The sequence below is a fragment of the Phaenicophaeus curvirostris genome, chromosome 18, assembly GCF_032191515.1.
Source record: "Phaenicophaeus curvirostris isolate KB17595 chromosome 18, BPBGC_Pcur_1.0, whole genome shotgun sequence".
Classification (NCBI taxonomy): Eukaryota; Metazoa; Chordata; class Aves; order Cuculiformes; family Cuculidae; genus Phaenicophaeus; species Phaenicophaeus curvirostris.
Window position 1 is genome coordinate 9314548 of NC_091409.1, and position 18971 is coordinate 9333518.

An 18971-nucleotide genomic window follows, 5' to 3' on the forward strand; every position below is an offset into this window, starting at 1 on the left:
ACTGGATGCTTCACTCCAACTGCCCCTGTGATAGCTTTAATTTGACATCATGTTTAATTTGACAAAAGCAGGACCCAGGGCAGGAGAATGGGGCCAGGAGCAAAGGGGCTGAGATCTTACAAACACAACGGGAGGGAGGAAAGAGGGGAAGCCTAATTCTACCTACAGACACCTCTGAGAAAGGAGATTGTGTGACCAAAGACCTGTGAGGACAGGCTACCCACTTCCAGCTCTAGCATGAGACTCAGAGCATCCATGCCCCAGAGGTTAAGCACTGGTACCAGTCACCTGCCTGGTGGAATGAGGTGCAGGATGAGAAGAATAGCCCCACACAAGATACATGAAGTCAGGAGCAGCCTCTGCTCCCGTGTCAGAGTTGGCAGAAATGGAGCTGGAACCATCCAGATGGAGTATGAGGACCTTGAGTCCCTGGTGCCTTCCTATCCTCCAGTCAGGAAATTGCAAGCCTACAGCTTGCAGGCAAGCCAGGCAGACAGGGCGCTTCTGCACCAGCCCAGCCTGGACTCAGTCAGATGATGACACAGTGGAGCAACACTACTGCAAGCAGCTGGGATGCACACATTCCCCCAGCCCAGTTCACTTCTGATCTCCTGGAAAGAATGTTCACTGAAGAAAATGATCAGTTACCATGGTTGCTTTTCATTCTCCCTGGCTCTCTTTCTCAGAGCTGCAGCTCTGCTGATAACATGAGAATCCCCCTCACTGGTCTTCAGCAACAAGCTAGTTCAAGTTGACTTATTTATGTTTTGCTGTCTCCAGTGAAGTTACGGTGCATCCCTGCCAGGCACATCCAGATTACACCACAGCAACACTAGCTCCCTGCCTTGCAAACGACTGTTGAAGAAATAGTTGCTGCATTTCCTCTAATGGGTTTGTTCTGCCTCCTCCTCCTCTTTCCCGTGCCTGCCATCATACAACTCCTTCACCAGATCTGAGCGAAGGTAGATCACACGCACACCAGTACCTGCACATCCCCTTGGGAAGCTTCTGATCAAAAAGCTGAGAAGGAAGGGATCAGAGAAGGGAAAGTACATGGCACCAGGGTCTCCAAGCACCACTCTCCCAGCTGCAGCACAGAAACCCTGCAAGGGATGCTGGAGGTGCCGAAGTCTGAAAATCAAGAAAAGCAGCATCTGCCCCTGGCAAAAGGGAGGGCTCCTTCTGTGCCCAACCTGGCAGCAGCCAGCTTGGAGTCCATGCTCAGTGTTCACAGCAGCACTCCACCTGCAACCTGCAGCACCCACCATCACCAAAAGTAGAACCTGTTGATCTTGCACAAACATCCCACACTCCAAGAATCACCTGCTCTTGCCTAGGCACCTCAGAGGCAAAGTGTTAGGAGATGCAAAACTCATACATAAACCCCATCAGAGTTATTTGATGCACTTACCCTGTACAACCTGCATCAGGGCTGCACACATGCAGATGGAGCAAGTGCCCCTAAGACTGTGCCCCAGCCCTCAATCCAGCCACCTCAGTGCTGTCACCCCACATGTGCCAGCTCAGTGATCACTAAAGTGGGGCACTACGCCACAATAATTTTGAATCAGGCTCTGCATCTCATGCTGCTTCTCCCCAGATGCATAATTCACCTACTAATCCATCCCTATCAAACAGCTAGATTCCTTGGGTTCCAGTATTGACCTGAACATCACAAAACTGCACTGGTGCCAGAGCCCAACAGGAAGGCAGGACCCACGCCCACTCAGAGGCGAGGTCTGTTTCTCAATTTTAAGCCACGCCCTGGACAAGCCAAGCGGGTTGCAATGCTCAGTTTTCCAGTGCCAGTACAGGAGGTTCCCAGGCACTGGACCAACAAGGCTGCATGGTCCTAAATGTGAGCTGCATATTTGGAATCAGCACTTTCCACTCTAGTGCGAGGGGAAACCAAGCAACGTGAGGAGCATTGCAGCAAGACACCTTCAGTTCAGAGGCAGCAGGATCATGGCACACTGCCCTTAGGTGAAGCCAGCAACCCCAAAGGTGACGAAGGCTCTGCCATTCCCCATTTGCTCTCATAGCACCTCTAACAGATAAGCAATAATGGGCAGGTAGGGAACATCGGCCCCACTTTGTCCCCTGACTCCCAGTTTGGGAAGATGCAATGCAGCCCGCTCAAGGTTACCTAAAGGATATCAGGAATCTCGGAGTCCAATTTTCCAGCTTCCTCTCTTAACCTTAATTAGCAATTTTCCAGTCCTCCATCTCCCTCTCTTTCAATCTGAAGAACAAAGGTCTTGAATTCTGGTTTAATCTGATCCCCTCCTTGCTGCAGAGACAAGCCCAGGAACACCGGCTCCCACCTCTGCTCTGATACCAGTCCCTGCTCTACAGGCACAGCACTGCCCGCAGCAAGTACAGTGTGTACGACTTCTATTTAGTCTTCTGGCATGTACCTTAGCCATAAAAGATACAATAAATAAAACCTAAACATCCGTCATGTACTGTATAGCCCACCTCCCTTAACCAGGAAGCTGAAACTCATATCCACAGGGATAATTAAACACGTAAAATGAGATAAAGACCTCAGTTCCTCCCCTCACCAGCTCACCCCACAGAATCAGAGGAAACCAACAATTTAACATAAAAATTAATGAGTCAGAATTAAATTCTCACTCTGCTGCTGCAAGGTAGCGATCTGGCACAGCAGAATAAACAAACTGTGTTCTCCCCAAGAGGGAAGGGAGACCAAGACCTCCAGAGCAATCCCCCCGCAGCCTGCGCTGGGGCCACAGAGCAGCTGGCTGACCCAGCACCTACAGGTTGAGTGCAGGAGAATACACAGACCCTGGCCACCAACCATCCTCCAGCTCCACAGGCCCTGCCATCCCTGTTCCCCACCCACAACTGTCCTGGACACCTGTCATAGAATCATAGAATCACCAGGTTGGAAAAGACCCACCGGATCATCGAGTCCAACCATTCCTATCAAACACTAAACCATGTCCCTCAGCGCCTCGTCCACCCGTTCCTTAAACACCCCCAGGGAAGGTGACTCAACCACCTCCCTGGGCAGCCTCTGCCAGTGCCCAATGACCCTTTCCGGGAAAAATTTTTTCCTAATGTCCAGCCTAAACCTCCCCTGGTGGAGCTTGAGGCCATTCCCTCTCATCCTGTCCCCTGTCACTTGGGAGAAGAGCCCAGCTCCCTCCTCTCCACAACCTCCTTTCAGGGAGTTGGAGAGAGCAATGAGGTCTCCCCTCAGCCTCCTCTTCTCCAGGCTAAACACCCCCAGCTCTCTCAGCCATTCCTCATAAGGCCTGTTCTCCAGCCCCCTCACCAGCTTTGTTGCTCTTCTCTGGACTCGTTCGAGAGCCTCAACATCCTTCTTGTGGTGAGGGGCCCAGAACTGAACACAGGATTCGAGGAGCGGTCTCACCAGTGCCGAGCACAGAGGAAATGTCAACAAGCAAACTCCAAACACATCCAAGAGTAAAGAGGCCCCAGATTGAATCCAAAAGCAAACGAGCAGGACCTGTCGCTTCCCCAGGGACAGCAGCATAGCCAACCTCCAGACTTGCAAAGAGCCAAAGCAGCACAGGAAAACCCAACATGTACTAAATGTGACTGCCCCTCCTCAGGGCAGCCCTCACCCTGTTGCAGGCAGGAGCCCGAAGCAGCTCTCCAGCCCAGCTCTTGGACTGCCGCCTGCATCTCCAGCCCAGCCTGAGCCCAGGGACAATGCGCTGCCCATGCTTAGAGCACCTTTCTGTGTAGAGCCAGCCACCTCCAAGACCACACGTGGTCACTTCAGCCCTGCAGAATATAAAGGACCCGAGAGGAGTGCTTTGGCACACAAAGCCACATGCCCTGGACTGATGCCAGAGTGCAGCACTCTCATCTCAGGGATGTGGCTGCTGTGGGAGTGGGAAGCAGCTGAGATTTTATAAACAATGTGATTTAGAGCTTTCCTTTTGCTCCAACACAGGCAGTGGCTGATGCACCCCAGAAACAGGACATCCAGGAAGAAAATACACCAGAGGAGCTGAGCTTAAAAATTACTGGAGCAGAAGTGAGTTTCTTGCAGTCTCAGGAACATCCTGACTTGGTAGAAAGCCAAATCCAACTCAGAGGAGATTCACTGCAGAGACCTCAAGCCCTGTAGGACAAGCCCGAGGGAGCCAATCTGGCTGCAGAGGAATCATTCAAATATACAGCTATGGAAACATTCTTTGGAATGTCTGGCCAGAGAAATGCACTGCACGAGGCATCCCAGCTCCTGGCATGAAGCAAGTAAAAGCGGTGTCTTGGGGAGCAAACCAAAGCATTAAATGAAGAAGGCACGTGTTCACTACGGGGCTTAGCACAGGTTTCTGGATGAGAGGGTTCAGAAGGTGCTTGGACATGCAGGGCAGAGAGCTCAGAGCTTGCACCATGGATTTAGAGTGCAGTGCTGGAGGGGAAAGAGTGTTCTCACTGAGTACTAGCTAGTTGCTGCCCCAGCAGCTTCCAGATGCATACAAGTGATTTTAGCACTTTCTATCAAGGAGGAAAAAAAAAAAAAAGAGATCAGACTGCCTGCAAATGTGCTGCCTACACGTTAAACAAAGTCTTTTTCTCTGCTTCCAGCATGGAGATTAAACAATTTCTCTTCACAATAATCACTTCTGCATTCAGCCAGCTTTGCACTAGATTCAGGGCTTGACCCCAAGTTTCTGTCTGTACAGCCAAATCATCTCTAATCTGGACTTGGTGCTACACAGAAATAAGGGAGAGCAAAATGCACCAAGGAAGAAGTGCTATTCTGATGAAAGGATGCACATTTCCTAGCATTTGCTTCACTCCAGGCTCTGCATGCTCCTCAGACAGCTCAGAAGCAAGCTCTGGGCTGCAATACCCACTCTGTGCAACTAATGGAGTTGCCTTGCAGGGGACAGCGTGTGCTGATTTGGGCTCGTGCTTTTGTTCAGTAGACAACTGTTAAGCAGACCCTAGGGAGCTCAGGAAGGGAGTCCCAAAACACAGCTCATTTTAGCATCTCCTGTTACAAGGTGAAGTTCCTGCAGTTCCCAGGCAGTTGCCTGGGTCGCATCCTACCTTCTTCTGCACCTTCATGTCTCTTAGGTACTAGACTCTGCTCAACTCAGACACTTTGGAGTGATCTGCACTGGGGTGCCCATGCAGTGGACAAGCACCAGGTGCCAACACAGAGCAGCCTGCAAGCTCTTAGTCCACTGTTTCTTCTGGAGGTGACAGGACAGCCTTACCTTCCTGGCCACCTTGCAGCTGACATTTTTGATCCATCAGATAGCAAAAGCAAGCCCTTTCCCTTCCTCATTGCAGAGGTTTACAGCGAGTCTGGATGAGTTCATGGAAGATGGACACTGAAGTTGCCTAAACCCATGGAAACCACCCACAGCTGAAGAAATCTCCAAGCTGGAACTGGCTGCTGGCTGTGCATATTAAGAGGAGAATCATACATGCTGTGTACGCTATTCCTCCTGCTCTGTCAGCATCCACTCTGACTACTGCCAAGACAAGATCCTGGAAGAGCAAGCCCGTCAGTTCAGCCTGACTTAGTCTCAAGCAGCACGTAAGCTGTCACTACCAAAACATGCTGCCCTGGCTCCAGTGCAGAGCAAGGGGCAGGCAAAGCACTCCCAGCTACTCTAAGAGTTTGTGTAGTTCTCATTTGTCTCATCTCTCTTAGACGCTAGGAAATCAAATGACTTTCCCTACCAATTAGTACTCCTTCATTATGCAAATAATGTCCTTTGATCTGCTCCTGCTGTCACTGAGCGGATCTGACTGCATTTGTTTTTTTTTCCTCTTTATGCTCCAGGAAGGTACCCACCTCTGGGAGCAGGGATTAAGGTTTTGGCAGGGAATGGGGAGCTGCAGCTGATAGCTGCCATGAGTGAGAACAAACACCCGCCTTGGCAGCCCCAAGCACAAACCCCAGCAAGCTCTGGGAAGGCAAGAGCATGAGAGGAGGAAGAAGGGGGTTACCCTTCATTTTTCAGGCTGTGCTGCAGAGAAAAGGCTGTCTGCACAGCAAAACCAGGGAATTAACAGCCCCCTACAAAGCAGCTCCAAGCTGGAGAGTAGCCCTGCATCCTGCAGTGGCCCTATCCCAGCCCCTTCCCCAGCAGAGAGCACAGCTGAACCAGAAATGCTGGAGACTGGGAAAACACGTCAACCCAAATGGAGCCAAGACCAGGCATGTTCACCAGTAGGTTCCCAAGCTTTGACCTTGATCTTGATGTATTAACCGCCAATCCAAGCTCTCCCCAAGCTGCTCAACCTTCCTACTTCTGCTTGGCTGGTATGGATCACCTCTATCTGCATTCAGGAAGACAGCGAGGCACGCTCCCCATTCACTCCTATGAAAACACCCCTTGGGTCTAGGGAAGATGACCTGTCCGGCTCAGAGACAAACAGTACTACCAATACCAACCACAACAGAGCCATGATCACAGCTGCACCAGGCCTTGACACAAGCAGAGTGCTCCCACACAAACAGGGTCTAGTAGAGTATTACCCATAAGAAGGTCCTGAACTTTATCTTCTTCACCCAGGCAGCATCCCATGTCCTGTTTCCTCAGTCCCTTCATAGAGCAGCTGGAACTTCAAACACCAGGTCCATGACCAGCCCCCTCTACCTCTGTGTCCCCACAAGGACCACGGTGGAGGAGGCAGGGCAGCTGCTGAACTCCAGAGGGTTGAGGAGAAAATTCCTTTCAGGCTGGCCTGTTTATGCTTTCACAGGATATGTCCATCCTGTCCTCTGTGCTGCCTGTTCCTGGGCACAGTACTTATAAAGGAACGGAGAACCAGGAGGTGCAGCAGCAGCACATGGGTACCCTCCAGCTCTGCATTCGTGCTGCAGGGGACCATGCAGCAGCACCACTTGAAAATGCTGTGTGAAGCTGTTCCTGCCCCGTTAGCTGGGCCATTTCCAGGGCTAGGCTGCTACACAGAAGCCCTTACATTCTCTGGGGTGACCAGGCTACAGAAAACTCTAAGTTGTCACAAGCCTAGGAAGCAGAACAGGCTCTTGGCTCTGGCTCCCTTCTCTGAGCATGCAGCTTGGACGCGCAGCCCATGCTGTTCACAGCACTACTCTTTACTTTTAACTTCTTAGTATTTTAATTTGCAGGAATCGCCTCCTTTCATGTTGTGAAACCATGTTTCTTTCTCCCTCTGATCTCCAATTTCGCATAGAAACTGTCTCCTTTGATATGTCTTGTTCACATCAGTCTGATCAGGCAGCTCCATAATTGTTAGTGATTTTCAAAGAACTGGGATCCTTGTCTAATACTCAGAGTCAAAAATTTCTTCCTTTTTAAGTGTCAGCTTAGGGCTGAGATTGAACGCTCAGCCACATGCTAGCAATCAGCTCAGAGGATTTATTCACTTGTTTTCCTTAAGCCACTTTATTTATTTTTCCCTTTTGGCTCCCTAGCTCTGGTCTTAGCTGGAATCTCTGGGATTTGCAGGGAGTTTGACAGGAGAGACACAAGGGTTTCCCAGCCCACTTCCTCCCACCCAGGAGACCTACCGATGGGGGACAGCTCAGCCACGCTGCCGATGTAGGGCCCCTCCAGGAAGCGTGGTTCGCTGTCGTTGATGTCTTGCACCTTGATGATGAACTCTGACTCTGGCTCCAGCAGCTGGTCCGTCTGCCGGTCACGGGCCTGAGCCCGTAGGGTGTAGAAGGTTTTCTGCTCCCGGTCCAGCCGCTCGGTGGCATGGATGTCACCTGTGATCTCATCGATGAGGAAGATAGTCCCTGCGCCCTCCCCGGAGATAGTGTACTTGATGGAGCCGTCCCCCTCATCCGAGTCCGAGTGAATCTGCCAGGGAAAGAGGGAGAGGGTGCAGAGGGAGCAGGCCGGGGCCATGTTTGTGCCCCCACAGCCAAGACCACATGGGTGTGGAGCCCCTGGTGCGAGGAGCCATGGACCCTGCATGATGCCTGACTGCTCCCTTTGCTACTGCTGGACTGGGGAGCTGTGCAGAGCACCAAACAATGCCTATGCATGGAGCAAGGCCAAATAAACTGGAACTTCAGTCCTGTCTATGCCCCTGTACGCCTGGAAAACCATAAATCCTGTCAGTACCCACCCACACCACAAACCAAGCGACAAACCCCACCACTGTGAGGCTAGGAAATGCTGGAAAGGGGAAGGACAACTCAACAGCACTTGAGAATAAGAGGCTTCCCTGTGGTCAAGGACCCAGGGCGCTGTCAGTGCAGCATCACCTCTTCCATGCTGCGAGGCAGACTGGGCTGCAGAGGCAGCTCACCACCAGCATCTGTCCTGGTTAGCTCAGCCAGCAGCACAAAGCCCATCCTCACTGGCCAGCTCTGCTCCAGCCACAGCCTCAATTTGCTGTGCAATTGGTACCGACAGGTCTCCCTGCCCCAGAGCTCACGCATTCATTGCACATCTATGATGTGCTTTACATGGCAAGGTGGCAGGGGGGTCAGCCCCTCAACATCCCACCCAGAGCACCCACCTGAGCAAAGCCCGCAGTATAATGTAGGAAATTAGGCCTGTGCTCAGTATGAAAAACAGACCCTAGGGGAAGACGTTTTTGTAGCCAATCTCTGCTTCATTTTCTAATTAAGACAAGGCTTGAAACTAGGAAAAGAAAGGGTGAATAGCAGCTCCCCACAGACAAGGAGCTGACTGGAATCCAGGCCAGACGTCCATAGATAATTTTATTGGTGTCATTAAACTGAGTTATGAGGTTTTTACAATCCAGCCACTTATGAGAAATCTATTAACAGTAACTGGACAGGCAGAATGCATCCTGACAGAGAGCAGCATGGGCATTAATTGGGACAATCCATAACGGGACAGGCCTCCGGAAAGGTTTCATCAACTGCTTTCATTTGCTTCCTATAATTTCTGCTTAGAATCAGCAAAGTTTTGTGTGCGTGTGCGTGTGTGTCTGTGTGTGTGTGTCCCCGCTGAAAAGAAAGAAAAAAGCCGTCCATTAATCGGCTAATGAAATATGAAAATGTTTATGGGCCATTCAATCTTCCAAACTGCAGTTCTATAATCCACCTTTCAGAGATACAGCTCCACCAGCAAGAATTTATACCAGAGCTGCCTCTTTTTTATGATGCCTTCATTATATTTGTCTTGTTAGATATAGTTTATGTATTTATTTCATGAGTGAGGGGCCCATGCATTAGACAATTCAATGTATTTTACACACCATTCACATATTACTGCCCATGTTGAAATATCTCCCAGGGTTTGCCTGGGAAGGGGACCTTCACTCAGCTGGCAAACGGAGCCGCGAGCCCAGCACCAGGACCACTGTGGTAGCTTGGCCACAGACCTGCTGGGGCAACACTCTTGGAAAGCACCTGCAGGGATGCTCTGCCCCAGCCTGCAGAAGCATCCTGCCCTGGCCATCCTGCTCAAGCCCTGCCATCCCCCCCACTTTATAACCCTCTTCTCTAATGTTCACACCTACTCTGCTGGAGATCAAGCTTTTCAGAAAGAAAAAAGTGCTCTTGGTCTGCACAGCACCGGTAACGGAAACCTGCATTTTTCTGCTACACACCAGGCTTGTGATTAATAATTATGCCAGGGATAATCTACCCAGCACCTCTTCCCAGAACCACACTGAGCTCTCAGCACACCCCCTTCACATATTTGCTCATCGCTGACTGCTTGGAGCAGACACCGGCATCCCTGCACGCTGGAACACTAGGAAGAAAAATGGAGCCTGGGCTCAAGGGGCTGCAGAGATTGATTTACAAGGGAAGATTAAAAGAGCTAAATCTGTGCTGCTTGACTAAACAACAACTAATGGGGGAGGGCCGGGTAACAGACTGCAGACATCTGCGGGAAGATGCCACTGGCCCAGACTGCATCCCAGGGATGCTTTCTCCTGCCTGGCCTCACCGTTGCAGCAGGCAGCCTCACAGAGCACCACACTCCCACACAGGTGAGCGCAGCCAGGCAGCTCTGGCAGTGCAGAGACCTGTGCTGGCCTTGGGGACACTGCAACTTTGCCCCAGCTGCCTCCCACCCCAGGGTCACCCACAGCTCAGCCCCTCTGGCCAGATGAAGGAGCATCCGCAGCAGCCAGGGCTGCCTGGGAGGCGAACAAGAGGCTGATCTGTTCAGACTGACACACAGGAAAATAGTTTCCTTGCCCTAAAAAGCTACAGCCAGGAATTATACAAATCTATTAACTACTTACTAATAATTAAATCAAAATTAAACATGAACAGAGGTGCACATTCCTTATTAAAAGAGGTTAAGCAGAAAGCAGAGATATACAAATAAAAAATTACTCTGAGGCTAGAAAATAAAAAAAAAATTAAATAAAAACTAGCCTGCAATAAAAGCACACTGTTTGCTCCAACTCATAAAGCCCGAGTTCATCAATTCTCTTTAAATATTAGCAACTTAATTAAATCTGCTTTTTTTCCCTTTAATCCTCTCCTCTATCTAAAATAGATCTGTCCACATGCAGAAGTTTGTAACTAGTGCTGACCCCATAATTCTATTTAAAAAACCCAAAGAAATCCACATCAAACTGACAGCAGCCTCAGGGGAAATTACAGTTCAGAGGAAGGATTAGCTAGAGAACCCAGATTTTATGGAAATGGTATCAGTCCTTCGGAAAGCACACGTAGGTGTGCAAGAGGCATGCACAGAGGGCAAGCCCCAGCTATGCCACAGGGAGCCATGCGTGCCCCGTGCAGGAAAGCTCCTGGGTACAGAGACTGTGCTGAGAGGGCTGGAACATTGCCCTGGGACCACGCCAGCTCTGAATTTCCCAGGCAGGCACCCCAGCTTCTGTCAGCCCCAGGGAAAATCTTGGCCCCAGGATGCTTTTGGCCCTTGGGAGCAATATTCCCTGGGAATGGTTTCCAGCACAGGGTGGCTGTTTATTCTGAGCAGGGTAGGTGATGTGGTGAATGATGTGGAAAGGGGCTGTAAAATGGGTTAGTTGTAGGTTCCCAGGTTCATTTTGGAGATGAGGTGGTTGCTAGGCTACCGCTGGAGTTTGACAAGGCCTGATGCTTCGAGTCGCTTCCCAGGGGAGCTGTGAATTAGCTGTAACTGCATTGAGCGTCGTGGCAGAGGAGTGCGGCTTTCAAGTGTCTGCTGAAACGGACACAAATCACCACTGAAATCCCAGCTGGCCCCTAGCCAAGAAGCCCATTTTCAAGCCTCCTTCAGACCTGGACCAGAAGACTGAGGCCATCAGACAGCCCTGCTGCAGGAGCTCTTGGGCACTTTCCTTTGGGAAGAGCCTGTGCCCCCATAGGGACAGCTCCAGCTGCTGGCAGCACACTCATCCCTACGCGGACAGCACAGCCTCCCAGTGCGTAGGAGCCACACAGCAGCTTCTCCACAGCTCCCAGAACAGGACAAAGCCCAGCAACCCCAAGGCAAAATGCTCCAGGTGCAGAGGGAGCAGAGGTCCACGTCCACCCTTCCCATGCCCCAGCAGGTCACACACCGGAGAACAGCGAGTTCCCCAGGAAAGCCCCAGTCCTGCCCAGCAAGGCACTGGTGCAGCCAGCAGCTCCAGGTTTGCAGCGCTCCTCCTCCACAGGGTGCACAAGCAGCAGCAAGAGCCAGGACAGCACAAACAGCCACCCCCTTGCAGAAACGGGAGACTGCTGGAGGGAGATCAGGGCTCTGCCAGCACAGAGAGACCAACGTGCTCCAGGAACCATAATCAAACCTTCGCAGCAGAGTAGGATGTACTGGCTATAACAAGCCCGAAATTTCCCAGTGCCTCTCCCTGGAAGTTCATCAGTGCCAACACCTGCACAAAGTCCAGCAAGGCTCTGGCCTTGGGAGCACGAGAGTAACAGCACAGCTCTCACTGGGACCCCCGAACGCCCGCAGTCCAGGCAGGATGGGCAGAGCTCCTGTCAAGCCACAGGAAAGCTTCACCACCAGTGCCGGCCCTCAGGGTCCCTCTAAGCCCTGCACACCCACACCAACCACCGTCCACACTGCACAGTGCAGGCCAGCCTGAGATACATAAATCCTGCAACAACCTCACTCTGGCCATAAACAAGAGCAGGATTTTCTCACTACAACCAGAGAGGACACCTCCTCTGCCAGCTTCAGTTTGCAGAGAAAATTTTCTAGGAAATATCAGCTGCAGCCTGCAGGTCCAATGGAGCACAGTCCTTCCCAGACCAGGAGGGATCCACAGGGAGGGGCCACAGAACCCAGAAACATCATCCTGGAGCTGAAAGGTCTACAGGACCACGGACGGTCCACCATCAGGAAGTCAGGGCTGCACCTATTGCAGTAACCGCTGGGGCTGGGAGGCCCTTGGTGCTGCAGCAGCACTTTGACTCCCAAGACACAGCAGGGATCAGCACAAGCAAATGCCCACCTTGCCTCCCCAGCCCAGTCTGCTCATCTGCTCCAGCCCAGCAGGTCCACCCACAGAGATGGGGCTGAGCCTTCCCCACTGCCCCCACAACACCCAGAGCTGCACCCACCCCAAACACCAAAGGAACCCAGCACACAACAGGAAGGACAGAGATGCGAATCTCGGTGTGCTCCTGCCACAGGCTCCCTGGGAGCACATTAAACTCCTCGCTCCCCAGCGAAGACCAGTCCACAGAGTACTTCTCTAACCAAGCCCCATGAGCAATCCTCATGCAGCTCCTCCCTCCCGTACCAGGCTCGAAAATGCTGTCAGCGTGCCCTGCTCAGCCACTAGCTTGGTCAGCCCCGTAGAAACAGAGTTACCTTACCTTCCCCACATACAGGGGCTCGGTGCCCGTGTACTCCTCCACCACGAAGAATTGATTCCAGACCCAGCCACGCTTCACTCGCCCACTGGCCAGCAGCGTAGGGTCCCCCGGCTGCCCTAGGCCAGGGCCCTCCACCGCTGTGTGCATGGCCCAGGCCCCCAGCTCCTGGATGGCGCAGAACAGCAGCAGCATGGTCCACGAGAAGCCCTGCAGACCCTTCGCCATTGCACTCTAGCAGGCTGCATGAGCAGTAGCTTTTGGACTGGCAACTAGCATCCTTTAGGAAAAAGGAGGAGGGAAGTCCACACCTGCAGCGTGAGGCTCACCGGTTGATGCAGAGCACCTCCATCCCTGCTGCATTCCGTGTCCTACAGCTGGAGCACTCCTGTCCAAGCAGGCTGGAGTCACACCAGTGGCAACAGGTGTCTCAGACTGCCCACTGCTATCACAGGAACAGTCAGTGCTGGTGCCTTGCAGGCTGCCCCTGGGTCTCCAGAGAAGAGTCTGGCAGCTGGCATTTGTCCCTGGGACAGAGCTACCTGGCTCCGTGCTTGGCTGTCACTGGTCTCACCGGGGAGCAGGGTCACACACGGCCTGCTGCCCACTCTCCCAGCAGGCAAGGAGCTCCGCAGCAGCGAGCAGGGCACAGGCACCTGCAGCCGTCATTCACAGGCAGCAAGGGAAGCTTTTCCACAGTTTCACAGAGAAGTTACCAGGATGAGCTGCTGTTGCCAACGTCTGTCCCAAACTACTGCAGGAGTGGTCTGGAAGCGCAGGTGTCCGTGCTGCACATGCAGTTCACAAGCCCATTTGTAATTCCTGTCTTCAGGGGGATGCCATCCCAGCATCTGGTGAAGAGTCCTTTGCCCAGCTGATGCCAGTCATTTCCATCCTCTGCTGGCTCATGCAGGGAGGTGCAGGGCAACTGGCAGTATCCTCAGGAGCCTGGAAAAGGCCAAGGTGTCAGTGCTGGTGTGAGAGAAGGACCCCGTGCCACCCCTGCAGCCTCGGTCAACATCTCCCACCCTGCTCTGCCCCACAACAGAGCCCAGCCTCACAGGTATCCCAGAAGCGAGGGAACCAAACTCAGAGCAAGAGCTTCAGGCCAGCACCCAAGGTAAATGGTAAGCGTGGGTCAATTTATCCAGCATCTCTTTCCTGCCACTCCGCAGCACTTCTGTGGGCAATGCCTCCAGACGTTCACAAAGTCCAAGTACAAACAGGCTGTACCTGGTAAATGTAACTGCCAGAATAAGAATGGAACAACTAGTCCGTCTGCACATGTTCTTCAGGACCGCTGTGCAAGCAGAGCCCTGGGAAGAGGCAGTTACCAGCTCCTGATGCCTCCCACTCTGCCCACCCTAACATCTTCTCCTTGCCATCCAGGCTGCTCCACGTTATTTTATAAAGCCCTTCAGGCAGCCTGACAAGGCAGCAATGCAACTGCCAGAGAGCAGTTCTGCAACCACTGACAACCTCCTGAGCATGTGGGGAGGCTGAGAGAAAGCCAACCCCAGGGTGCAAATGCAGGCACTCCAAGTGCTGCCAGCACCCTAGGGCCTGAGCTGGCAGGAAGGAGGTACATGGACCTGGCCAACTCCAGCACACAGGGCTCGGTGCACACAGCTGGCAAACAGCATCCACACTGGCTCTGGGAGGGCAGCAAGAGCCATCCTCGTTCCTCTCATCCCACTGTTTCACACCCGAGTGGAGCTGCAAGCCGCCCATTGCCTCCACAGCCTGAGCCCCATCCTGAAGCCAGATCTGTGTGCATGCAGGGATGGCTCTGCTACTCATTCCAAAACAGGCACCGAGACTTTTCTTTCAGTCTGGCCAGAGTTATAGCATATAAATGGAAGCAGCTAAATCCTAAGCAGTATCAATAAACCAGTAAAAGCAACAATTTAAATGCGCAAGACAGAAGAGAAAGGGAAGTGAGGGCAAAAGGTGCCGCAGTAGGCGAGCACAGCTCCAGTATAACTGCTCCCTGGCCGGTGGACAAGGTGGCCCACAGTTCCCAAGGCAACTTGCTCAGCCCTGTTGCATCCGAGGACTCCACAGAGCAGCTACTGCCATGGAAAGTCCCACTGAGTATGCATGGGCTGGGCTGCTGTTGCTGTGGGAACCACAACCCTGCGCTTCAGTCTCAGCCATCATTCTGCTTTTTACATTCAACAGATCTCTCATCTTATTGCCACGTCTGAACTAATGCGGCTTCAAACTGGATTCTTCTCCACTCAAATCCTCAGCCTGTTTCTGTTCTGTCACAGCTTCAGGCCACAGCCAGGGTCAGTGCCATCTCTCTTTTTCTGGCTGTCACATCGCAGACCTCTTCCAGGGCAATGGAGCCAAGAGCTGCAAGTCCCACTTGTGTCCTTGCAGTAGCCTGCACATGCTGCAGCAGGAGCCAACGCACCCAGGGGCTGCACAGCACCACAGAAGGTCCTGTGCACAGGAGCCAAGAGCAGCACAACATTTATTTCCCTGTATTATCGAAGACCTTTCACCAACAGCTTCAAGTGCCACTTCTCTCTGCCATACATGAGCACACAGCCATGAATAACTAGGCAGGAGCTGCTGCTGTGGCAGCCAGAACCAGCCCAGAGCACAGCATCACAAGCAGGCAGCAGCATGTGGTGGCTGCAGGTGCACGGCATGCAGGCACCCGTGTGGCAGCGTGCCCAGGCACTGTCCGTGCCAGGCAGGCTTTCATGCATTCAGTGAAGCATCAGACTCTCACACTGCCCCAGGCCCAGGCTGACGCCCTCTCCCCTGCTGCTCTGCCAGCCCCGCTTCCCAAGTCTCAGCACAACTCTTCCCTCCCCTCTCCACAAGAGCTTGTGCAGTTTGTCGGTGTGTATTTGGCACAGCCATACTGTACATCATGTTGACAGTAGAAATTACATCCTGAGCTTATGTTTTACACTGTGCTCTGTCAGAACTCACCGCAGCCCAGTGATCAGGACAAATTGAATAGCATCCCGTCCGTGTCAATATTTATTTCATTTTACGAATTCAGGCTGATGCAGGGGAATGCAGGCAGGGGGAGAGGTAAAACACTGGCAAGCAACAGCACAGAAGATAGCACTGCCCAACACATCACAGCCCTACACCTCCGAACTGCACTACTGCCCAGCAGAGCTGCAGTCCCAGAGCAAGGGCAGCAGTGCCTCAGGAGCAACGGGACAGGCAATCCCAATCAGAGGCCAGGTGAGTGCCCTGGGAGCTCAGGGAGCTCCCTGTGCCTGCAGCTCTACTGGAAGGACCGCTTCACCAGTGCTGTTCCTGTAAGACAAGCATTTATTATCAGAAAACACAAAGCTCCCTATCAGCTACAAAAGATGCAACAGAGTGGTAGGGGAGGCTTCCCTCCTTGACCCCAACTAGATGTATGGGCGCCTTCCAGCAGAGCTGCATTGATCTGCGTGCACAAGGACCAGGACTGCTTCATCTGATTGGAATGGCCACAAGGATGCTACAAAAGCCGCTGGGAAGTAAGGCTAGAGTAAGGCACTGTTTGTGCCACCCTCAGGAAGACAGAGCCACAGAATGAATACGAGTCACAACACAGGAGCTCCAAAAAGCTTGCATCTTCTCCTGATTTTGCATGGCATCAAGCATAGCTTCTATATGGGAAGGGTGTGGAGAAAAGCACGGGGACATGTAAGGCAGGTGGGACATGGATGCAAGGCACAAACACAGCTTTGTCAGCGGTTTGCAGTGCTGCTTCCAACAGGCAGGACAACATCTTTGGAGACAAACCAAGACAGAAGTCAGATGCACAACAGTTCCTGTCGGGCTCCTCAACAAGCAGCCAGAAATGCCTCGCTGTCAGAGCAGCCAAAAGAGCACAGCTTCACACCAGGCCCTTCTCCAGACACACAAGTCTACCTGGAGAACCTCTCCAAACAGCAGGGCAGACCTCCAGCATCAACCGGGCCCCTCCATTCTCTGCTCAGCACCTCCTGACCCCAAATTACCTTTACCAAAGAGCTCAGAGGCTGAGCCCAAAGGGCAGCTCTGCCACCTCCTGCATGCAGCCATAACAGCAGGGACTAGGGAGCCCAGCACAGGTCCCAGCACCACCCACGCGTGCCAGTAGTCCATGCGTGCCAGTAGTGTCAGCTGCAAGGGAACAGCCGAGGCCACAAGCAAGCACAGCAGCAGCTCTGGGGACCACACCACTGCCAACTCAGAGCCTGCAGCCACAGGGAGCCCCGCCTCCCAGCCAAGCATGCAGGTGGCACGACAGCTCAGCCACAGACAGATCTTGCTGGGAGACAGGGCAGCAAAAAGCCTGCAATTACTTCAACAGCAATTCTTCTCTAGTGCTGCCTACAGTGCAGCACGCAGTGTGTAACCATGTCTCCTCCTGTTAAACAGAACTCAAATCCACTTAATGCTCCTCTTCCTGGGAAAAGGAGCAAGCCGGCTAGAGCACACTTCCAGTATCTCCCATATGGAGGTAATACAAGCATGGCGAGGCTGCTGCAAAGCTTTAAGGTGGTTCATAATCTCCACACCTAAGGCTAAGACAAGAATGGAGGCTCTCTGGAGCTCACTTTCTGCGCTGGATATTGTAAGACAAGATGAGGCAAAGATACTTTCTCTTATATGAACTTCTGGAAATCTAAAGAGGACGGAGGAGGCAATCTTCCCAGACATAAGATACTATCAAGGCCAGACTAGGCCATATGGCAAGCATACCACATGCAAGCATCCAACATTCCAGATGCTGCCTCTGACAATGCATCTCAGTAGCAGACCAACCCTGAACCGCTGCACCATGGCCAAGCACCACCTATATCCCCATAATTTCCCATAGCTCCTTCCTAGCCCTCAAGAGGAATTGTAAGATTACCCCTTTGGGCTGGACAATGGAGTAGTCAGAGCATCCAGCCCTCTGCCTCACAGGGAGTGCTCTGCAAATGTAAAACACTAGGGACCAACACTGTAACCCAGCTGCTGCTTCAATTCCCACTGCAGAACCCACAGTCACCATAAACCACCATCTGTGGCTGGAACACATTAACACTCATTGCTAATTCTGTGTGGGACACCAGCACTAGTGAGAGCAAAGCCATGAGATACCGACTGACAAAGATTACGATCACAGCCACTGCACTGCAAGTTCCCATTCCATAGCGGATCTCATCAGTGATGCAATACTTAAGGCCCAATGTTCAGATAAAACAAAGCAGGATAACATTTCAGAACACTGTGGTGCTGCAGAAATCACCTGCAAGGTAGAGGGCTTTTCAGCACAGCAAGCTCTAGAACCCCCCCAGTATCACTCTGCTGAAACACATTCTGCAGGAGGCAGACTCCTGTTCAGCGTCCTTTCCAAAATCTCATCGCATTTTGCCAATCAAGTGAGAGATGGCTAGAGATATTGATCCAGAGAGCACATAGCATCACAGTGTATTTAAACACTAGAGATAAGTGGCCAAAGGATTCAAAACTGTGGAGGCTTTTGGAAGAGGATATTTAAAATACTGTTATTTTTCTTTATGCAGTGAAAGGCTTGTGTAACCACAGTTACTGGATGAACATATCCCAAATGCAGGTCCAGATAGCACAAAGCAAAGTCTGATAGCAATCTGCCTTCAGCCCTGATGCAGGAGACAGAAGAGAGGCAGATAATGGTGAAATCACGTTTTCTTACTGATGTCACCCAAGCCTCAGCTTTGACGACAGAGTAGAAAGCCCATTATACTTAACAAAAGTTTAGTCGTGCTTGTTCTCAGAGAAAATCTCTGGGTTTCCTCTTTCTGCTTCCTTTGAATCATTCTCCCAGCAGGGAACTTCTTCCTTTGCTTTTCTCCAGATAAACTTGCACACAGTCCTAGTAAAGTTGTTTTTCCAGAGGAACTTCTACCTACACAATGCTCAGGACTGTATGACTAAACATCTATTTTCTTCCTTCTTTTTAAGTTGCTTTAAGTTTAATTATTGTCCCTCTTGATGCTGCCTGAAGAAATTCTAATAGAAGAGTGCAGCAACCGTCAAAGCAGGAGCTATTCACAACCTTTTGACTTCTCGTGTTCAGTCACTTTCTACTATCAGACACACTGGGAGGAACAGGATTTGTTAAAGCTTTCACGCAAGCATTGTTTGGAAAAAAGAAGTATTTTCAAAGTTCAGGAGATTTTTTCCTCCAAATCTTCTTTGGTCCAAGTTTCAAAGAAATTTTAATTGCAAAGAAAATCTCAAAGTCTGCCTTAGGGAAGCGGGTTTTACAGCC

The 18971-nt window shown here is 51.8% G+C and overlaps 1 protein-coding gene across 2 annotated transcripts in view; it reads right to left on the minus strand.

Annotated features, from left to right (window-relative positions):
- CDH22 (cadherin 22) overlaps positions 1–18971 on the minus strand; it is a 76355-nt gene that overhangs the window by 38122 nt on the left and 19262 nt on the right. For both annotated transcript variants that reach the window (XM_069871892.1, XM_069871893.1), the window contains exons 2-3: positions 12728–13672; positions 7523–7817 (exon numbers count right to left, since the gene is read on the minus strand). In XM_069871892.1, the coding sequence (XP_069727993.1) occupies positions 7523–7817; positions 12728–12952 (520 nt within the window). In that variant the 5' untranslated portion in view covers positions 12953–13672. The remainder of the gene's footprint in view (positions 1–7522; positions 7818–12727; positions 13673–18971) is intronic.